Here is a 20,703-nt window from a genome sequence, read left to right on the forward strand (position 1 = left end):
GAGGAGAAGCGGGGTGATGTGAGTGTGTTTGGAGGACTTGGTCAGAAGCCGAGCACAGGCATTCTGAACCACCTGCAGACGGTTCAGGGAGGTTCTGCTCAAACACGTGAAAAGGTAGTGGCAGTAGTCCAAGCGTGAGAAGATGAAGGTGTGGATAATGATCTCAAGTTCACAGCGGGACAGAATGGGACTCAGCTTAGAAGCTGAGAATGTCTTGGCTAGTAGAAGCTAACCGTAAGCATTAGCAAATGCACAGCAGAACACCTCAGTGTTTCCCCTAGAGATTTTCCCAGCCGTGGCGGGAAGATTTTGTAGCTGTGCGTCGTCCGCGAGGCGGGTCACGTCTCGTAGGCAGGACGCTGGAATTTCAGCCATGGTGCAGTGCCACAGCTGGACCTATGTAGGGGAAACACTGCATCTCCAGGCTTGAGGTATTTGTGGAGATAAACCATCAAGCTAGCAAAGTCCGTGGTTAGACTTGCGTTGCTGTTATCCAATCAGAGGTGAGATGTCCCAAATATCAGGAAATAAAGCTCCTAATCCTGCCAAGCTCTCCTCTGATGTGGCATTCTGCTCATTTCTGAAAATGGGGGTTGTCAGTTTTTCTCCTTTCAAACACGAAAGGGATGTAGTAACTGTTTACAATCTGTGAGCCCATGAGGTTGTCGAGTCTTGGCATTTGCAATTTGACACAGGCAGCCAAAAAGATCCAGAGTTAAAAGAACCGAAGGCAGTAAACGGGAGCGACCCAGAAGATATGCCTTGTACCCCTAAGAAGCCACGGCATCTTTTTGTTTTACCGTCTGGTGAAACAGACTAAATGCTAATGTTGAGTTAACGATGGTGAATTAGAAGCAAATAGTCGGCTCTAAAAATATCTCAAACAACTTGTTCAATCGCCAACAACTAGATGTTACAGTGAAATGTATGTGTCAAGTGAATAATGAGTCAATCCTGACATTTAACTTCCTTTAGCAAGTCATTCAGAACTATTAACAGCAAGCTAATTTCCCCCATTGTGGGATCAATAACGCTCTATTCTAACAGCAAGATGGCAAACAGCCACACTTCCTCTAATGCTGTAGATTTTGAGTGCAGTAAAACACCCGAGTGCTAACACCAGATATGACAATGTATTTTTGTACTTATCAGGTTACTGTTAATGACCCACCTTCACTTGTCATCTAGAATCTTCTGGTGCTGATCCATAACTGGCAACAGCCATGAAACTGATGCAACGGTACTGAGTTAGTAACGCTGTGCTTGGAAAAATGACCTGTAGTAACCAACTTTGACCACAGGAATTCATTCTTGCTTCACTTTTACATGCTGCTAGCCTGGCCTGCCAGACTCGTCCTCTGTTTAATTCTGCACAGAGAAAGAGTCTGGTAACTCACAGGCAGAGAGGCACTTGAGGGGCGGGACTAGGCAGCTCAAAAATGGTCAATCAGAAAAAAGACAGAAATCCCGACTGTACCGCACGACGCTGTAGTTTTCTAGTTGTAGTAAAAAAAAAATAGCGTCTGGCAACAGCGCAAACATCTTTTATTTATTTATTTATTTAAAGAAATGCTTTTAGCGCTTCTACTTGTGGTTTTAAAGACATTCGAGTCATTTAGAACAGAGGAAAGAGTCGCAGCGAACTCCGCCGCTGTCTTCGTTATTTATGAGAAACTGAGCGTCGCTGTGTGTGACATCTGCTCACGACAGCGCAAACATCTTTAGAAGGAAGGCTTTTAGCGCTTCTACTTGTGGTTTTAAAGACACGTTCAAATCATTTAGAACAAAGGAAAGAGCCACAGCGAACTCCACTTCAGTCACCATGTTTATGACAAATTCGGCGTTGTGGTGTGTGATGTACGATACTCAGCGCTGAGTGGCCCGGTTAGAATTGTTACGGGGTGGGGTTATTTGAATAGGAGAGTTCCCAGACTCTTTGTGCAGAATTAAACAGAGGAGGAGTCTGACAGGCCAAGCTAACATGCTGCACCTTTGAATATTCATGATTTCAGTATTGATCAATATCATAATTAGGATTTTAATAGATTGTGTGGCTCAGATTTAAAGCTGCAATATTTATACAAGAATGACCCAAAAGTAAAGAGATTGAGTTAATTTAATGAATGTTTAGTGTTTATTGTTTGGTTTCGTACACGTTTGTGCCATCTGTTGTTTTTCTTACTGTTTTGCCTTTACTCAGCAACATTTGGTATCTTATAAAAAAGTAAAGGTTTTTCATAATGTGTTCGTAGAAGGAAAAAACCTGCCACAGTAAACTTTTCTGCAATAACAACTTTTAGACTTTTACTCTAAAACATTATGACACACCAGAAAACTCTTTATAACTTTAGCAGTAAAAGTTGGCACCACTAAATCCATTCAAATTATAAGAAAAGTCAAACTTGGATAATTGCTGTCAAGAAAGTATGAAATCAAAATACTTCAGAAAATTATGGATATATTGTGTGTTTTACCTCAGTGTTAAGATAAAAGAATTCATGGACACTGTGGTTTGTTAAAACTGAATATTAATAATTAAGTGTGAGAGGTCGTTCTTCGCCTTGACAACACGATTTGGGTCCATTTATGTATTCGCCTGAATAAGTTTCACGTCTCCTACTCATAGTTAAAGGACTGAAGTTTCCTTTTCTTGTGGAATGCAGCAGTTACCAAAGTTTATTCACGTTGGGAAACTTTCTGAGCTTTTGTGCATTAGGAGTTGGTGAAAGAAATCTAATTAGAAAGTATGACCCTGTTGTGTACACTTCTTGGTTTGCAGTTGGGGGGGGGGGGACACACACTAAATAAAAGTATCTCATTTGAAACATTTAATGCGTTTCAAGATCACCTTTTGCCTCGATAACACGTCACAACTGTTTTTCATATTGTCTCACCATTGCTGCTGTTGAAGTTAATGGTTTATTCATCTTTCGCTGTGTTTTCCATCCAGATGGTGCAGATGTTCTCTCCTTCTGTTCTGGGATCAGCTGATGACATGGACTTGGACGAGTTACTTGCTACCAAACTAGTGACGTTCATGATGGAGCACCACAACACCATCTTCCAAGTGAATGTCAAATTGCGCCGCCAGGTGGAGGAGCACCTGTCTCACCTCAAAAGAGCTCAGGTTAGATCTTCTACAGGTATAACTCTGCAGGAAAATAACTGGGAGGCAGCAAGTCTGTGCATAAGGGGCATTTTAGGGTAGAAGGCCTACTTCAGGTCAGAGATGAGTTCCTGCCTCGAGTGGAGGAGTTTAAGTATCTCTCACGAGTGAGAGAAAGATGGAGCGCGAGATTGATAAGGGGATTGGTGATGCAGGTATGCTACCTGTCTGCCGTGGTGAAAGGAGCTGAGCCAGAAGGCGAAGCTCTCGATTTACAGGTTGATGTACGTTCCTACCCTCCCTTATGGAACAGACTTGCATCACATGACTGCAGCTTCCACGGTGGTCACGTAACATTACTTGACATGGGAGATAACATATTTTATACGTATTAGTTTCAATTTAAATATATAATGAGCCTTTTACTTTTAAATTGTGTATATATTTGTTAAATTTATTATATAAGTCAGTTACTACCCGCTAGCCATCGAAGCTGCAACTACTAAGCAACTAACCAGCCATAGATAACTTCTTTGGATCTAAAAAAAAAAACATTTTCAATTACATGACTTACTTTTAAACTTGAAATTTGCCCCCAAAGTAGCTGCCAGCTTCTGATCCGCCATCCTTTTGAAAATACAGCGGTGTATTCTGGGAAATTTTTGACCAAGGTTAGGCTACAAGACATCTCCCGTGTATCCTTGCTCAGCTAACCAAACGGCTAACAAACGGAGAACACACGCCTCGGTAGAACATGAACTTTGGAACACATCTTGGCGGTTTCTTATGACGTATCTCCTAGGCATCAAGGCGAGGTTCCTTGGCATTGAGAAACACCCTTAATTTCTCGCCTGGCCACGGAACGCATTGGGATTCCCACGGAGGAGCTGGCCCAAGTGGCAGGGGGAGGGACATCTGTGCCTCTCAACTTAGGCTGTTGCCGCTGCGGCCCAACTCTGGATAACTGGAAGATGGATGGATTGATGGAAAATAATTCTAATGAAGTTCTGGTATCAGGCATGGACAGCAGACGCTATTACGCTCCACCTGTGAGTAAAACTGCAAGGCTTGTCTTTGGCTTTCAGACATCAATTCTGATTGCTTCACAGCCAGACAGGACACGGTAAAAAATAAATAAAAAAAACAAAAAGATGCTCAGTCATCCTGTCAGTGCTCCTCATCTTGGCCCAGTGGGGTGAGCAGTGATGAGAGCTGTAGTGTATGGCAAGACCCAAACACTGAAGTGTTAGCGATGGGAGACGTCTATCATGCAGTTAATCTAGAAATGCCGGCACAGGCCTTGAAGGAAGCCCCAAAGCTGCAACTACTAAGCAACTAACCAACCATAGATAGCTGCTTTGGATCTATAAAACATTTTAGATATAAGCCCCATAGCTACAGTTAGTTTATTTAAACTGGAAATGTAGTAGCTGCTGCCGGCCCCTGATCCGATATCCTTTTGAAAGGAAGGCAACAAGGCACCTCCCATATATCCTTAGCCAGTAGGACTGCACGATATTAGGAAAACCTACGATATTCGATAACCGTGCTTAATATTCCGATATCGATATTACTCACGATAAATGAACAAATACTAAAGTATGCAGTGTTGATGTCGTCTGGCGTGTGACGTCTGCTCTGGGTTCAAAGTAAACAAAAACTAATGCATGAATTCCATTACAACATAACATTTTTATTGCAAAAATATGCAGCTGCACCTGCTACTGTATTAGCAGCAAATCAACAAACTGCATGCATGCAGTTTCTCAGTGACTGTAAAACATCACCTCCACCATAAAACTTTTTCTGATGCTCCAAATACAGAAAAACATCCCTTACCAGAGTTTTTGAATAAATAAAAAAAATCAGAAAATAAGTTTAAATGTTAAATAATATTTAACATCACTTAAATGCAACAGCAAATTCTCTCATTGCTACTGAGCATTTTCTCCACTTATGTGGTTATGATATGGGCTGTTGCTGTAATTGGGAAGTGAACTGTGCTGGGCCAAACTAGGAGAAAATTTGGATTTTCTGAGGGAAAGAGAAAAACAATTGTCTACCTTTCAGAAGAGGAACTGGCAAAAAACTACATGGAAAATATGTGAAAACATTTGTTTTTAACCCCAAATTGAACAAGTTTACCTAGATCTTAAAAAGCAGCTCAGATGATGAAACTGCAACTATGATTCTGATAACAAGCTAACAAATTGAACTAGCTCCTCTTAAGATAACCGGCTAGCAGAGCTTCTGACTGACAGTTTATGTGCAGCAGCAAATCAACTATCCTGATTAACAAGGTTATAAAAGCTCATATATGAAAAATCCCTTTGATGTGTGGGGGGATTTCTCCAGGCCCTCTTTAGCAGGGTGGGACTGGGAGGAGAGTGCTGTAGCCTTTTAGCTGGAAGCTAACCGGAGCCTGGGGCTAACATCACCACCCGGTAGAACACTAGCGACATGAAGGTGGGTTCGTTCACCGGCACGTGTCGGAGTCAGCCCGGTTATCAGCTGCTTAACGACACCGAGCAGACTCACGTTCATGTTTGAAAGCAGCGCTGATTCCAGAAACCTCAGCACAAAGTGCGTTCGTTCATCTGAGCCAGCATGACGAATAAGGGAACGGTGCCGCTAACTCAGTTAGGGTGTTGCGTTCCACCCATCCTAAGGGTCTACGTAGGGGGCGGGCGTATTACGTGAACGGACCCATCTGATTGGTCGCATATCAGAAGGGCTACATTTGATTGGTCAAATAAAACTTCCACGTAAAATCAGAGCTGGATTACAAAAAGTTGATGTATGACATGGATGTTTGAACCAAACAATGACGATAATTTTTCGATATAATGTGCAGCCCTATTAGCCAGTTAGCTAAACAACAGACAAATGGAGGACAGACGCCTCTGTAGCACATGGACATCGGAACATGCCTTGGCAGTTCCTGATGTCGTATTTCCTAGACAACCGGGGTAGGATCAAGGCAAGGTTCTTAGACGGTGACTACGTTTACATGCAGCCAATAACCGGGTTATGATCGGGTTAAGGTCGGTATTCGGGTTTCTGAGTTTATCAGAATAACCCGTTTACAAGCATAAATAAAAAGAGTTACCTCTAACTTGCATAACCCGATTTAAATGCGGACGTTGGGGTAGCGTCAGGACGTATGGACTACGTCCAGACGCAATATGCGTAATTTCCGGTTCTTCTTGTTCCGGTATCCGTGAAAACAACAACATGTTTCCCAGTTCGGAAGAGATAGTGACCGCGTTTGTTTGCGCTTTAGTTTCCTCGTCACTCAAAGTGTGGTGCTGTGCCGCGACTCGCCATTTTGCCCCCAACTTGTTGTTTACTTCCGGAGTTCTGGCGCATACAAGACGTCTCGCTACTCAAAAGACCAAGATTCTTTGCGAACAGAGCATGCGCAGAACACACGCTTTGATGGGGATATCCCGATATGCGTTTACACGACCAAACATTCAGGTTAGAAAAGGGTTACCCCAGGCGTAGTACCGGGTTTTAAAAAACCCGGTTATGAGCATATCCGGGTTTTTGGCGGTGTTTACATGGACCTGCGGAACTGGGTTATTGTGAATATTCGGGTTTTAAAAGGGTTACTGGCTGCATGTAAATGCACTGTTCGAGAAACACCCTGAACCATGATTGTTGTTGTGGCCTTCCTCAGGGTGAGTGTGATGTGGAGAGGCGAATACCGGCGTCTCAGGTATGTTCTGGTTTAAAATGGATGGCCGAAGGGCTGGAATCATGACAATTAGTCTGGTTAAGAAGGTTCTGGTAATTGGCATGACAGACTAGACATCTGAGCACATTGCAGGAACTACTAAATTTGGATTAAGAACTTCATTATTAAAAACAGAAATGAAGCGCGGAACCACAGTCCTTAAAGAACAAATGTGGTTGGAACAGGATCACAATGATCGTGATCATTGATCACTTAAAAAAAGTAAAGTGTTAAATAAAGTTTAAAAAAAAAGAGATGAACCACAGTAGAACTCAGCAGATTTTCATTTGTCATTAATCAAAGTCCCACTGGTCACTTGGTCAGTAGGTCTTTTCTGTAGTTTTGTTATCTGTTGCTATGAAAAGTCATTGCTTTTCTTCATTACAATTTACTTCATCTTCTTCAAGGCAGATTCAAGTACTTTAAATTTCTAAGCGCCTGTATTACAAGTTATTAAAATGATAATTGGATCGTGACTTTCTTCTGCACTCCATGCGGTTTTACAGAAAATAGACACGCAAGGACTTGATTAGCTGCACAGAGAAGAGGAATTACACCTCTGAGAGGGCTGCTGTAGCAGCTGCAAAGAATTAACTATGGCCCTTGGGTCATAAACTATGAGCTATAAGTATATTGGTCTTTTTACACTGGGAATCAGGAGTTATTTTAGTGATCATCTTGTTTCTTATTTATTTTTGTCCTGATTGTGCCTTGAGCAATTTTATGACTGAATAAAAACAAATTAAATCAACATAAATTGAAAAATCGTCTTAAATAATCGAGATCTCAATTTCAGTCACAATAATCGTGATTATTATTTTTGCCATAATCGAGCAGCCCTATTTGGAGTATAGAAATGCCTGATGCTCTCTGAGTAAAACATGCGGAGGCCTTTAGTTTAGTGACATTTTAGACACAGAACATGGCAATTTTCTTCAAGATAATGCATTTGCTCTTTTTGCCAACGTCAGTAAGCGATAGGTGGTGCTTTTAGAGCTTTAGTTTCATTCGAGTCTCCTTTTTTGTACTGATGTGTTGAATTTTGGGTAATCCAACAATAGGGTGACTATCAAAAATACACTAAGCCATTGATGTCACCAACACTGCTTTTTTCCTCTACTGGCAACAGGTCAGGAAGACTTAAGTTTTACAGCAAAAACCACAAGTGAACCTCCGAGTGTAAAATTAATCCACTGGTTCTTTCATGGTGTTAAACGTAGGTTAATAAAGCCATAATAAGTAACAAACTTAGATTATTTATTTAACAAAACCAAAAAGGAAGAGGCAGCAGACGAGGAAGACAAGTCTGATATTATTTCTGTTGTAAGTAGCAGCGTAAACAGCATTAGTAGTCGTTACCGTTATATTAACTTTCCACATGTCAACGTGAGCTCCTTTAACACTCCACTAAGACAAAAACATCAGTACCGATGTTAAAGAAGCAGTTTTGAAAAGGTTTTGAAGTAATTTTAAATACATGAATATAAAATATAACTATATAGTAACCTAAAAGAGAGTTATCCTCCCCACTGTCACTGCATGCTTGCTTAGTATGAAGATTGCTGCAAAGACTCTGACACCAGTCAGTGACTTGATGCAATCTACTGGGTTCCTTACACAGGAAACTTTTTACTGATTTGCTTAATGAACTGACCTGTGTGGGAATGTTTCGTTGTGCCTTGAGACGACTCTTGTCGTGGTTTGGTGCTGTATAAATAAACTGAATTAAATTAAAAAGTGAAAAGTGTCCTAGAGAATTCACTGTGGGTTCAAATTGTGCAGAGTAATATTGAAAAGCCCTAAAGTGTATTTATGGTTAGGAAAAGACTGAACATGTGTGACTTTGGTTGCCAACGTTAGATTTAAACAACCCAAAAGGCAGATGTTTATTTTTCAGTCTTAAGAAAAATTAGCCATCGCTATACTAAGGCCAAATGCCTCAGCAGTCATGAAACTAATAAGGTGACACAGAGGAATCATTTTGCTCATAAAGATTATTCTGTATATTTGGATTTTTTTTTTTTTTTTTTTTTTTTTTTTTTTTTTTTTTTTTTTTTTTTTTTTTGCCCCGCTACATTGAAGTCACCCACCATCTGGGGCTGGCAGCCTTTCTGCATATAATTTCCAGTCAGGCTGTTTGATTTGACCTGCTAAGCCCCTCAGAGTTTAATTTTAGCTAATCACCTAATTTGTTTTATATTGTTTCTACGTATTAGCTGTGACATCTCACCCTGCAGGCAGTTGTGATTGATTCCTCAAGTCTTAGACCACATGTGTCAGACACAAGGCCTGTGGGCCAGATGTGGCCCGCATAGCATTTTTATGTGGCCCGCGAGATAAATATCAAAACTATATTAAAACTGACCTGCTGGCCGATTTTACCGCAAAGACTACAACTCCCATGATGCTTTGTGGCATTGGCGCAGAGCCCATACGCCCCCTCCTTTGTGTTTTTTCATGCCTGCTGCCGGTGCCTGCAGCTCCGCTGTCTCGGACAAACTAAACACTCCTCTCACTCAGCGCCGAGTTTACTCAGCTATTTTTTGACGTTGAAGCCCAGAAACGGAGATTTTAACCACTCAGTAATGTGTTCATGACTGAAAGAGAAAGTTTTCCAACTAATTTCCAGACAGAGCTGATATAACTCCAGCAAGCAGTGACATGCTCAAATCAGCATTACTCTGTGGCTGCTGTAGTTTTTATTTTTCCTCCCCGACACACAACAACGTGGTCAAGCTGCTCAGACGTGTTCACCAGCATAAACCTATGTGAGCACTTATTGTCGTCATTATTATGATGAAGATGAACAAAACAACAGGAGTCTCCTCCTCAGCTCAGAGCTCAACCCCATGATGCAGGAATCTGGCTGGAACAGGTGAGCATCACAGTAAACCAGTGGAGCAAACTGAGCTTTAAATATTTTGGTTTTATGCTCTTTTTCTGCTCCAAAACCTGAAAGTTAACAGGTGAGATGTTGCATTTTCATTTAAGATAAAATGATATTTTTATTTTGTTCTTGGCCTGCGAGAAAAGATTTAACCTACAGTAAACAGGAAGTGGAAAGGCTGCAGATAGATGAATAGAATAGAAAATCCCTTTATTGTTCCTCAGTGGGGACAGCTCGATGTCACATCAGCGATGACACTTATTACAGGAGAAAAAAAGGAGAATAAAAACTAAGAAAAATGAATAAACAACAAGAAAACATAAATCCTGAATAGATTTTTAAAATGCTGAATATACCACAAGTAATGAATACCACTGATATTTAAAATTGACTTGCTCGTGTGTGATTTGGTTATTACACATTCAGTCTTAATGCAAAAATAAGTTTGTTTCCAAATTAAAAGGTTCAAAATTGCATATATGTTGATTAAAAAAAATGTGCAAATTTGCAGTCACTTTTTCAAAAAATATTAAGTTTGGCCTGTGACTTCTTCCCAGATTTTCATTTCGGCCCAGTGTGAATTTTAGTTTGACTTCCCTGTCTTAGACATAAACCAGTCTGACCACCCAACCCTTATTTGCAGATGTTGGATAGAAGAGAGAAACAACTTTCTAAAGCCTCAGTTTAAGAACCACGGAAGGTGGCCTTGTATGTTATTATCGTCTTCTATGACATCATCTAGCTAAGTACATCTGATTGGTGCCAAAGTAATGAAAATGCAATGTAAGGAAATAGTTTCTCATCTTTCTCACCTTTTTGCTGATAAAGTTGACTCCAGTTTTACTTTTGGTAATAGAAATGTCCGTAACCTGACAGCATTGTTCTCATCAGTACAGCTGTTGAGCTTGATAATCATGCAAATACAGCTTAAGATGTATTTTTGTCCCAACAAGTCTGGATTTAGAGAAAAAAGAAACAGAATTTTTCTCATTAGTTTAATTTCTAATATTAAATGTTTTTGTAGTCTAAGGGATACTAAGGACCCTCGGGCAATATTCTACCCATGTGTGTTTTCAGGTGTTTGGTAAATTCAAAATAAAGGTTTCCTTTCATAAATCTCATGCTAAGTTTTCTCATAATTATTTTAAAAAAACTTTCACTTGAACAATGGGGGGGGGTTTACTCACTATTTCCTCATGTCTTTAATCAGATCAAATATGCAGGGTCGGATACAGACTTCACCGCATCTCCGGCTTTTTGTAAACACATCAGACGGGTTGAGTGTGAGGAGCAGAAGGTCATCGGTACGCAGACGCCCCTACAGGAGCTGCTGGAAGGCCTGATTGCAGACAAAGAACTTCCTGTTAAAGACAAGAAGAAAAGACTTAAACAGGTATGTATGTCTTGGGATAGTAAGGGTAAAATTAACTTTCAAACAATAAGCTGGGAGAAATTGTTTTGTATTACTCAAAGAGTAAACAAGGTGATCATTTTTCAAGCACCATTGCAGCCCTAAGACTCTTTCAGTTGGGAGTCGATCTTCATTAAAACCAAGCACCGCGAGATGTTTTCAGTTGTCTTGTTCTGGTATTGATTGAAGTACCGTCCAAGTGTTGCTGATCCAATGTCATGACTCAAGGTAAGTGCCTAACCCAAGACGTGTAGAATCAGACTCGACGAGCAGGTTGAGTAAAAGAAAAGTTCTTTATTCAATAAACGGGAACAAAAATAGCACAGGGAAGTCCTGTGGGAGTGAGCGGTGCAGTTCATGTCCATATGGCGCTCGGGGTGAACAAGGGAGGCAGGGAAGCCGAGGTGAGCGCTGGGTAGAGGGTGAGCGATCCGGGAAGGGTGAGGTAGCAGAGAGGGACCAGGCAGGAACAACGGAGGAGGATGGGACGTGGAGCATGTAATCCAGAGTTCAAAACAGCGAGGGTGAAGCAGGTTGTGTGAGGATCCTGAGAGAAGGGAAACAAACACCAGAGGTAAGAGGGTAATCCAACAACGTAATCCACAATTCAGTCCGAGGTCAAAATCTAAGTATCCAAAAGCGAGTCAAAGCGAACAAACGAGTACAAGTACAAGTGGCTGGGGCTACCTAAACTGGTGCAATCATCTGGCGTAGTGAGGTGTCGCCATCCTCCTTTTAAACCAGAGTTCCTGATTGGGAATCTCCTGCAGCTGCAGCCCCCTCCGCTCCTCACCTGTGGAAAATCAGCTCAATAACGGTTAGAGTGGAGATGGTGTCACTCACCTCGGCTCGGGAACATGACATTCAAATGTGTCAGAGGAAATCCACCGTTGTGACACAGCTCAGTTTGTATTGCCTTTTCAACTTAAGACAAACTTTTTAAGCAGTCGTACAACATTAAAGTTCTTGTTAATGGTTTGGACAACTTCACTTGAAAACTCATGACAGTAATCTTAAAGGCACACTTGGCAGGTTTGCTTGCTTGTAGCACTCCCTAGTTTCTGTTATTAATTATAAGTGGTAAACTGAAAATGAAACGTATATGCTCGCTGTGCGTTCGTCTTTTTAACACCTTAAACTAACTGCTGAAATGTCTCCTCAACCTTCAGTCCATTATGTTAAGGAAAGAAAATCAGAAATTTCTTTTGTGAAGATCTACAGAATGATGCATAGATCTGCATCAATAAATTATATACACTGTTATGATTATCAATAAAGTAAAAATGATATCAGTCATGGGATTGTTGTTTTACAAAATCTGGGGCAGCTGAGATTGTGGTCCCATAGCCATAAAATAAATAATGTGGGTATGAATTTCACTCCAGTAGCTCATTTACATGTCTGAACTATGAATTTGTTTGTTAGAGAATAATACTTTGTTTAATGTTTTGTAAAATTAAAAACAAAATTCTTTGTCGACTAAAACCTTTTTGAAATTTAGTCGACAAAAAACTGACCAAGACTAAAATGCATTTTCATCTTCAAGACTAAGACTAAAACTAAAGCTGTTTGTCCAGAAACACTAGTCAGAGCAACTCGGGCCGATGCAGCTCGGCCTGACCACTGTTCCCAAGGGCACAGTTTAGTATTTTCCCTTTACTTTCTCCTCTATTTTTAGTCCCTGCTCCGTTGAGGTACCTGGCAAGACTGAGTTGGACTGGCATCGTGATTCTGGCCGCCGATTGGCTAGGGGGCAGAGTCACTGGTTGCTCTGGAGATTTTTTGCCTTGTGTTTCACCACCTGCAGCCATTTTCTGGTTCAGTCTTACAAAAAGCTATAAAACTGAGCAAAATGTCCTGCAACACCAACATTTTTGTGCTGAGGGTTGTTTCTGTAGAGCATACAAGTTACCTTACACTATTTACTGATCCCCTCATGCTATTTTTTACGAGTAAAAATTGCCCGTCCCCCTCCCCCCGCACCAATGAGGGGCGCACCCACTTTTTGTCATGGAACTGGCATGGGAACACAACTACACTCAAAATTCCACTACCTCCGCTCCGCCCCCGCCTTCCGCAGCCGCTCGCTTCCGAACTCAATTTTTACTGGTACCCGCTCTACAACAGCTCCGCTCCGGTGCGGAGACCTGAGGTGCGTAAACAGGCATGCGCAGGATTTTCGAGATCTTGTGATACAGTCCGAGCAATAAACGCGGAAGTTAGATCCAAACACCCGTTGTGTGGGAGAAGCATCGAAATGAACTGTTTAATCTGCCCATCATTTGTTTTGAGAGATCAGCAGTGTTTGGGTCAACAAAGGGCGACTGCTTTGATAGTGGAAACTGTATTTATGGCTTATTTTTGTGCATTTAAAGTTCAACCACAATTGATAGTTGTTAAAAGTTGTTAAACCTGTGCATATGAAACAAAAAACGCTTTTTGTTCATCGATTTATTGTGAAATAACGGAAGCTGTGCTTGCTCCTTTTCCTGTTGAGCGGTTGTGATTTCTGTCCATTGACTGCGGAGGTGCTCCGGCGTCTGGCAAAAATAGAATCTATCCTATTTTTACCGGATGGCGGAACGGCGGGCAGCGCACTGCGCCGCACGGCCACAGTAGTGGAACAGCTCTGATTGACTACAACAGGACCGATTTTGCTGTGGAGTTCGTGCCGGAGCAGAGATAGTGGACTTTTGGGGTCAGATGGGCTGACTCAAACCACGCTGAACAGAGATGTTTTAAGCTGAGTAGTGTACCTGGAAAAAAGGCTTAAGATGCCCACCAAAAACAACACTGACTGCTACACCAGGCAAGTCAGCTCCACGGGTGGCGGCCCGCCACACTATTGTTCAGTACAAATTTTGTATTCTAACCACAGAGGGTGGTAGAGGTCTAAGTAGCATTTTATTAACCATGTAAAGGGTCATTTTAGCACATACTGGTTCAAGAAAAGGAATAAATTGCATAGGATCCCTTTAAGGTAAAACAGGAACAGCTTGGGGATGAAACAGTCAGACGAACAGTCATTCTGGACTCTGCGACTTCTTTTGTAAAAATCCATGAAGCCACCATACTTACCTAAGAATGTATTTGTAATGTTCGCCAGCAGCTCTGACCTGATAGCACATTGATTTATTATCAGACATCAGTGCAAGTGGTTCTTGACTCAATCTTAGTAGTACGTCAGTCAGTGAATTTGAAATATTTGGATCTTGAATAAATTTGTCATCCAGAAAGGTTACTCTAAAATTTGCTCCAAAATCTAAAATTTCATGTAGTTTTCCTTTACATAAGTGGTAAAAACCATGATGTGGAATGTAGTATGTATTATGCTGGTGAAGGTTCTCAGTCATCCAGGTCATGGTAATCATGGCAATCCAAAGGGTTCAAATGGAGGCAACTGAGCTTGTTTGGTTTCTTGAAGACTTTCGCTTCTCATCCGAGGAGCTTTGTCAATTCTAACTGGAATATGAGAGAGTTACGTTTATAAGCTGTAGCTGTTTATTGTTGTTTAACGAGCCAAAACTACTGTGGGTACTCCGCCTCTCCAAACCCTGATGTGTCGTTAACCTCTATTGTGAGGGAGTCGTTGTGTTTGTTGTGTGTGGAATAGGGCTGAAACCATTCCTCGAGTACCTCGAATAATTCGAGTACAAAAAAGCCTTGAGTCAAATTCTCTGCCTCGAGGCTTTGTTTAGTTCATGTTTAATTAATTCATGGCTTTGCAACCGCCCAGGGTCATGTTTCACCCGGACTTAAATAAGTGACGCACATACACACTGCACTGAATGCAAACGCGAGTAGCGAATGTAACTTAACTTTCTCTTAAGTCATGGCGGACAATGTGGACCTTGGTGGGGTGCGAAAAAGAGAAAATGTCAAAGGTGTGGGACCATTTTTCACGTCGTAAGGCGGAAAACGTAGTCCAGTGTGAATACTTTAAAATGGATTTAGCCTACCACAACACCACATCCTCGATGCTGCAGCACCTGACCAGGAAACATCCAAGTGTAAATGTCACTTCTGCAAGCGGACTCAAGGTCTGCTATAAATTCTGCGGACACTGTGCAACTTTTTCATTTGTAGCACTCAGTGTCAGCTCACACTGTGCTTCTGATAGCAACATGTCGGACCTAAAAATGTGCTAAAAATAGCAGTTTTTACACAACACGTCAGACTTTTTATTGTGCTGTTATTGATGTCTGTTGTCCCCCGGGATTGCTGCAGTTGGACACAGGTATTTATGAGAGCGGCGGAGGAAAACGAAAGAAAGTAAATGTTTTGTGATCAGCATAATTTGGTATAACCACGGCCAGGGGCGTCGGACTGGGGGGGGGGAAGGGTACCGTTTACCCAGGGCCCACTGCAGGGAGGGGCCCTGAGACAGCTTTGAATAAAAATGTTTTATTGTTGTTGTTTTTCCCCCAACTTACTTAATGTCTTAATAAATTTCCCTTTACCTGGATGAAGAGGTTAAGAAACAGAATTTCACCTTAAAAATAATAACTGAATAATCTCTGAGGCATCTATCACCCCTTAAAAATGTGCAAAGTGGTTTAGTCCACACCTGCGACCAGGGGTTGCACTATACGGCTGCATGTACAGCTAATGAGACATCGCAGATGCCGACAGCCAGAGCTGGAGGCAAGAGAGTCAGTCATGTCTTTTCCCAAGAAAGGGAAATCTGGCTTCCAGAAAAGAAAAGAAAAGGAGGAAAAGTTAATAGAACAGAAGCAAGTATTGACTAGGTTTTTCAAGAAGGAAGGTGAGCAGCTGCCAGCAGCAGCAGAACACAGTTTTAGCTGATATTAGCCAGCTCTCAGAAGCTGCATTCATGTTAGGTGTTCAGAGTTAAACGCCTTTAGTTTCACCATCAAGATCAAATATAAATTAATTAGTGTCATCAGTGAAAACACTAATTAATATATATATATATATATATATTAATCAGAATTATTATCGCGGGCGGCCGCCGCCAATTAATTCGCGGACCTCGCAGTAAAAACAGGTTCACTCTGTGTGGATATTTCAGCTCCTTCCCAGTCATGGACTAGGACAAACTTGGTATCGATGGATTTGTGGTAATCTCAGGAATGTGAAGCTGCCACTGTTTTTCGTATAGCATGATGACACTGGTGTTAGAGGATTGTTATTGACTTGGTTAGATATTTTAAGCCTATTTTAAATTTCTTTATATTTGATCTTGAAAACGGACAATCTTATAATTTGGCTGATAATGCAGGGATTATACAATTTAGAGTACATTACATTCACAGAGAGAACCTGGTTTATTTCATGTCATATGTATTTAATATATATATATATATATATATTTATATATATATATATATATATATATATATATATATATATATATATACATACACATATATCTATATCTATCTATCTATATCTATCTATCTATCTATCTATCTATCTATCTATCATCTATCTATCTATCTATCTATCTATCTATCTATCTATCTATCTATCTATCTATCTATCTATCTATCTATCTATCTATCTATCTATCTATCTATCTATCTATCTATCTATCTGTCTGTATTAGCAATCTATCTGTATTAGCAAAGCTTAACATCATGAACCACATGGCCCTTTAGACGCAGTAGCAGCAGCAGCAGGGCCCTCATTGTCTCCAGAAAGCACTGAGGAGATGAGACAAGGTGAGCTCACTATACAATTTAGTTATTCAATTTACAAGCAATCATTAGCAGCAGATTTATCTGAAAGGACATGTTAGGTATATTTTGGTGACCTAATTCATGATCTATTGAAAGCTGGATTGGACTTTAAAGATCTCATAAGTGATTTTGCTAACATGAAGACCCGTCAGTGGGCATTTACTGGAAAATAAATTCCAGGATTTTTGTTTGAACACATTGTTGGCAAATAAAAATAATTATATGTGAAGTCTGGGCATTTCACTTTTATTATTCTGGCATTTGTATTTGCTCAATATAGAGGTTAAACTAAGATTATATTTATTATCCTGTCTTATAGCATGACAAAAAATGTGTAAGAGAGATATTAAACAATTGAGCATGGGGGCCCACCTAGAAGACTTGTATCTAGGGCCCAGAATTTGGTGCTACGCCCCTGACCACGGCAAACATGCTTTCTCCACAATCCTTGTTATTGTGTGAGAAAAAAAGTGTAGAAATTAAAACGGACGTGTGTTAATAGGGAAACAGCTGGCGAGCAATGTTTGCGCATGCGCTGTGAGCGGTTCTGATGATGTGTGGGCCGCAGCCGCTCGCAGCTCTACTTCTCGCACGAGGGGAAAATTGGCTCAGGTTGTATACTTCTTTTTTTGCACAGGCATTTGTTTACTGTGAAGTAAAGTTGAAGTGCTGAAGTTTTGAAAACTAATTTTGAATAAAACCTGAAGAATAACTGGCAATTGCTTGCTCATTTTAAGAGGTCTTTCATATTTTATAACATGCTATTTGATATAATGGTTTACAAACACAAAAGGGTCATTTATTAGAGTACTCGATTAATCGATAAAAGATTCGATAGAGTACTCGATTACAAAAAGATTCCATAGCTGCAGCCCTAGTGTGTACTATGCATTGTTTTCAGATGCACTATAGTCCCAGTCCCCAAAGCAGCCAATATTTCCCTGACATCAGTAGTCATGAAGTCATTTGAGCACCTGGTTCTGTCCACCTTTAAAACATCAAAGCTCCCCCTTTGGACCCCCTGCAGTTTGCCTGCAGAGCAAACCATTCTGTGGACGATGTAGTCATCCTAGCTCTCCAATTCACCCTGCAGCATCTGGACCCCCCAGGAATCTATGTTAAGATCATGTTCGTGGATTTCAGTTCAGCCTTCGACACGGACTGCCCCACTCCTACGGGAGAAGATGTCCCTGCTGAACATGCTCAGCCCCATCTGCTGGTAGATCACACACTTCCTGACAAATAGGAGACAGCACATGAGGCTGGGAAGGAATGTATCAGACACTCAGACCACCATCAGCATCCCCAAGGCTGTGTCCTCTCCCCTCTGCTCTTCTCCATCCACATCAACAGGTGCACCTCCAACCACCATTCTCTGAAACTGGTCAAGTTTGCAGATGACAACACCTTCATTGGCCTCATCTCAGATGGGGACAAGGTGGCCAGAAGAGGGAGTTGGAATGTCTGGCGCTCCGGTGCAGATAGAGTGTCAACTCCACTGACAACATAACCCTGATGAACTGTGGACTCCTTCCACTTTCTTGAGACCACCATCTTCAAATCAGCTCCCTCATCAAAAAGATCCAGCAGTTGATGTTCTTACTTTGACAGCTAAAAGAAACTCAGAATGCCGACCATGATGATGGTCCAATTCTACACATCCGTCATTGAGTCAATCATCGACATATATACTGAACAAATATTGTCCATAGGTTCGAATTCCAGGTTTTTTATATTAAATAGTAGGTTCCCACCACCGCCATTTTGACCCTGTCACAAGAAGTGGAGCTGAGGGTGGGGCTGTTATGGTTGGAACAAATTAACCAGTCAGTGCGTTTACATGCAGCCAGTAACCCTTTTAAAACCCGAATATTCACAATAACCCGGTTCCGCAGGTCCTTGTAAACACCGCCAGAAACCCGGATATGCTCATTACCGGTTTTTTAAAAACCCGGTTACTACACCTGGGGTAACCCTTTTCTAACCCGAATGTTTGGTCATGTAAACGCATACCGGGATATCCCCATCAAAGCGTGTGTTCTGCGCATGCTCTGTTCGCAAGGAATCTTGGTCTTTTGAGTAGCGAGACGTCTTGTATGTGCCAGAACTCCGTAATTAAACAACAAGTTGGGAGCACCATGGCGAGTCGCAGCACAGCACCACACTTTGAGTGACGAGGAAACTAAAGCGCAAACAAACGCGGTCGCTATCTCTTCCGAACTGGGAAAAATGTTGTTTTCACGGATGCCGGAACGAGAAGAACCGGAAATGACGCATATTGCGTCTGGACGTAGTCCACACGTCCTGACGCTACCCCAACGTCCGCATTTACATTGGGTTATGCAAGTTAAGGGTAACTCTTTCTGTTTATGCTTGTAAACGGGTTATTCTGATCAACTCAGAAACCCGAATACCGACCTTATCCCGATCATAACCCGGATATTGGCTGCATGTAAACGTACTCCGTGTAGCTACTAGCAAACTTAGCTAAGCTAAGAAGGGGCTCCGAGGTAGCCCACCTGCACATATGCTTGGCTTCCGTGCGATGCTGTAGTCATGCTGGTTACATGTGGAGCTATAATATGCACTGTTAAAATAAAGGCAGAGCCACAGACCACTGCTATCAGAGCCGGGTACCCTGTCCGCTAACATAAGGTCATGCTCCATCTCGGTCGTCGCTACATGCTAACTCAAGCTAACAGGTTTTTCAGGGGCTTTTAGCTAGAAAAATGCGGTAAAGTGACTCCAAAATCAACTCAAAGAGTAATAGTGTGTATGTAATCTCTTATCAGAGTGCTCCATCGGCAAGTAGCAAGACAGCCTGGCATGGAAGCCAGGCGGATGCATGGCGCATCTCGGCCCCCCTCGGGAGACTAGAACGTGCCGCCTGCATGAAGCAGCTGTTCCCGGTCGAGAAGAAGAAGCCGGGCACTTGCCTGTCTGGGCTTCCTTTACAAGGATGAAGCTAGACTTCTAGAGGGAGAGGCACATTACCGAAATTCAACAAAACTCTGCAGTGGTCACCTCACGTATCTTTGATCGCAGTGGACCAGCAAGGCCCCGAAGGCTTACGAGTTTTGGTACCCAGTCAGCCAGCCAGCCCCACCATCACGTTATATTTCAACCCATCTTTAACCAAGCAGTGTTATGTTAAATACACAGCATCTTCCCCATTCAACCAGCGAAACGAAGTAAAGAAATATAATTTTACTTACTGATAAAAATGAAGCAGAAACTGGATGATCTGTTATTGCAGTAAATACCACAGCTTGCCCTCTTTGTTCAGTTAATTCCACCATTAACATCCAAACAAGAACACACAGAGGATGCAACTAAAGTTCAGTGTGTGGAAATGGCAGAACATCTGTTAACATGAGGCCCAGGCTGAGGCCTTTCCCCAGAGCTAGCTCCTAGCGCTAGCTGTGGCTCTGACGTGACTCTGATGCTCATTAATAATTCAGAATTTTAAGCACTTTATTACTCTTAGAAGAGTTACAAATAATTTAACCCTTCAGAGTTTTCAAGAATTTAAACTAGATCTTTTAAACCTTTTTTTTTTTTACCAGGCTGTAAACATGTTTATTTCTGCTGTGAAATTAGCATTTTTAACATTGGAGGCTATGAGGGTTGCTCACGTCTGGTGTCAGCCCCTAGCAGATGAGGTTGGAGTTGCAATTTTAGCCACTTTTTTGGCTTCATAAAATTCCCAGGATTGTAGGGGCCTGGTCAATCCTCACCTCTGCCATCCCTGTGGGTTATGCGGGGGCCACTGAAAAGGGACAAGCACAGACTACAGGGTGTTGTACGCTCAGTGGAAAAGGTGATCAGCTGTAGCCTCCCATTGATTCTTTACCTGCT

The 20,703-nt window shown here is 41.6% G+C and overlaps 1 protein-coding gene across 1 annotated transcript in view; it reads left to right on the forward strand.

The window, feature by feature from the left end:
- The window catches only part of LOC107378930 (DEP domain-containing protein 1B), a 40,706-nt gene that overhangs the window by 9,581 nt on the left and 10,422 nt on the right, over nt 1-20,703 (forward strand). The window contains exons 9-10 of the mRNA XM_015949422.3: nt 2,951-3,127; nt 10,943-11,125. Coding sequence (XP_015804908.1) covers nt 2,951-3,127; nt 10,943-11,125 — 360 coding nt within the window. The remainder of the gene's footprint in view (nt 1-2,950; nt 3,128-10,942; nt 11,126-20,703) is intronic.

The sequence above is a fragment of the Nothobranchius furzeri genome, chromosome 5, assembly GCF_043380555.1.
Source record: "Nothobranchius furzeri strain GRZ-AD chromosome 5, NfurGRZ-RIMD1, whole genome shotgun sequence".
Taxonomy (NCBI): domain Eukaryota; kingdom Metazoa; phylum Chordata; class Actinopteri; order Cyprinodontiformes; family Nothobranchiidae; genus Nothobranchius; species Nothobranchius furzeri.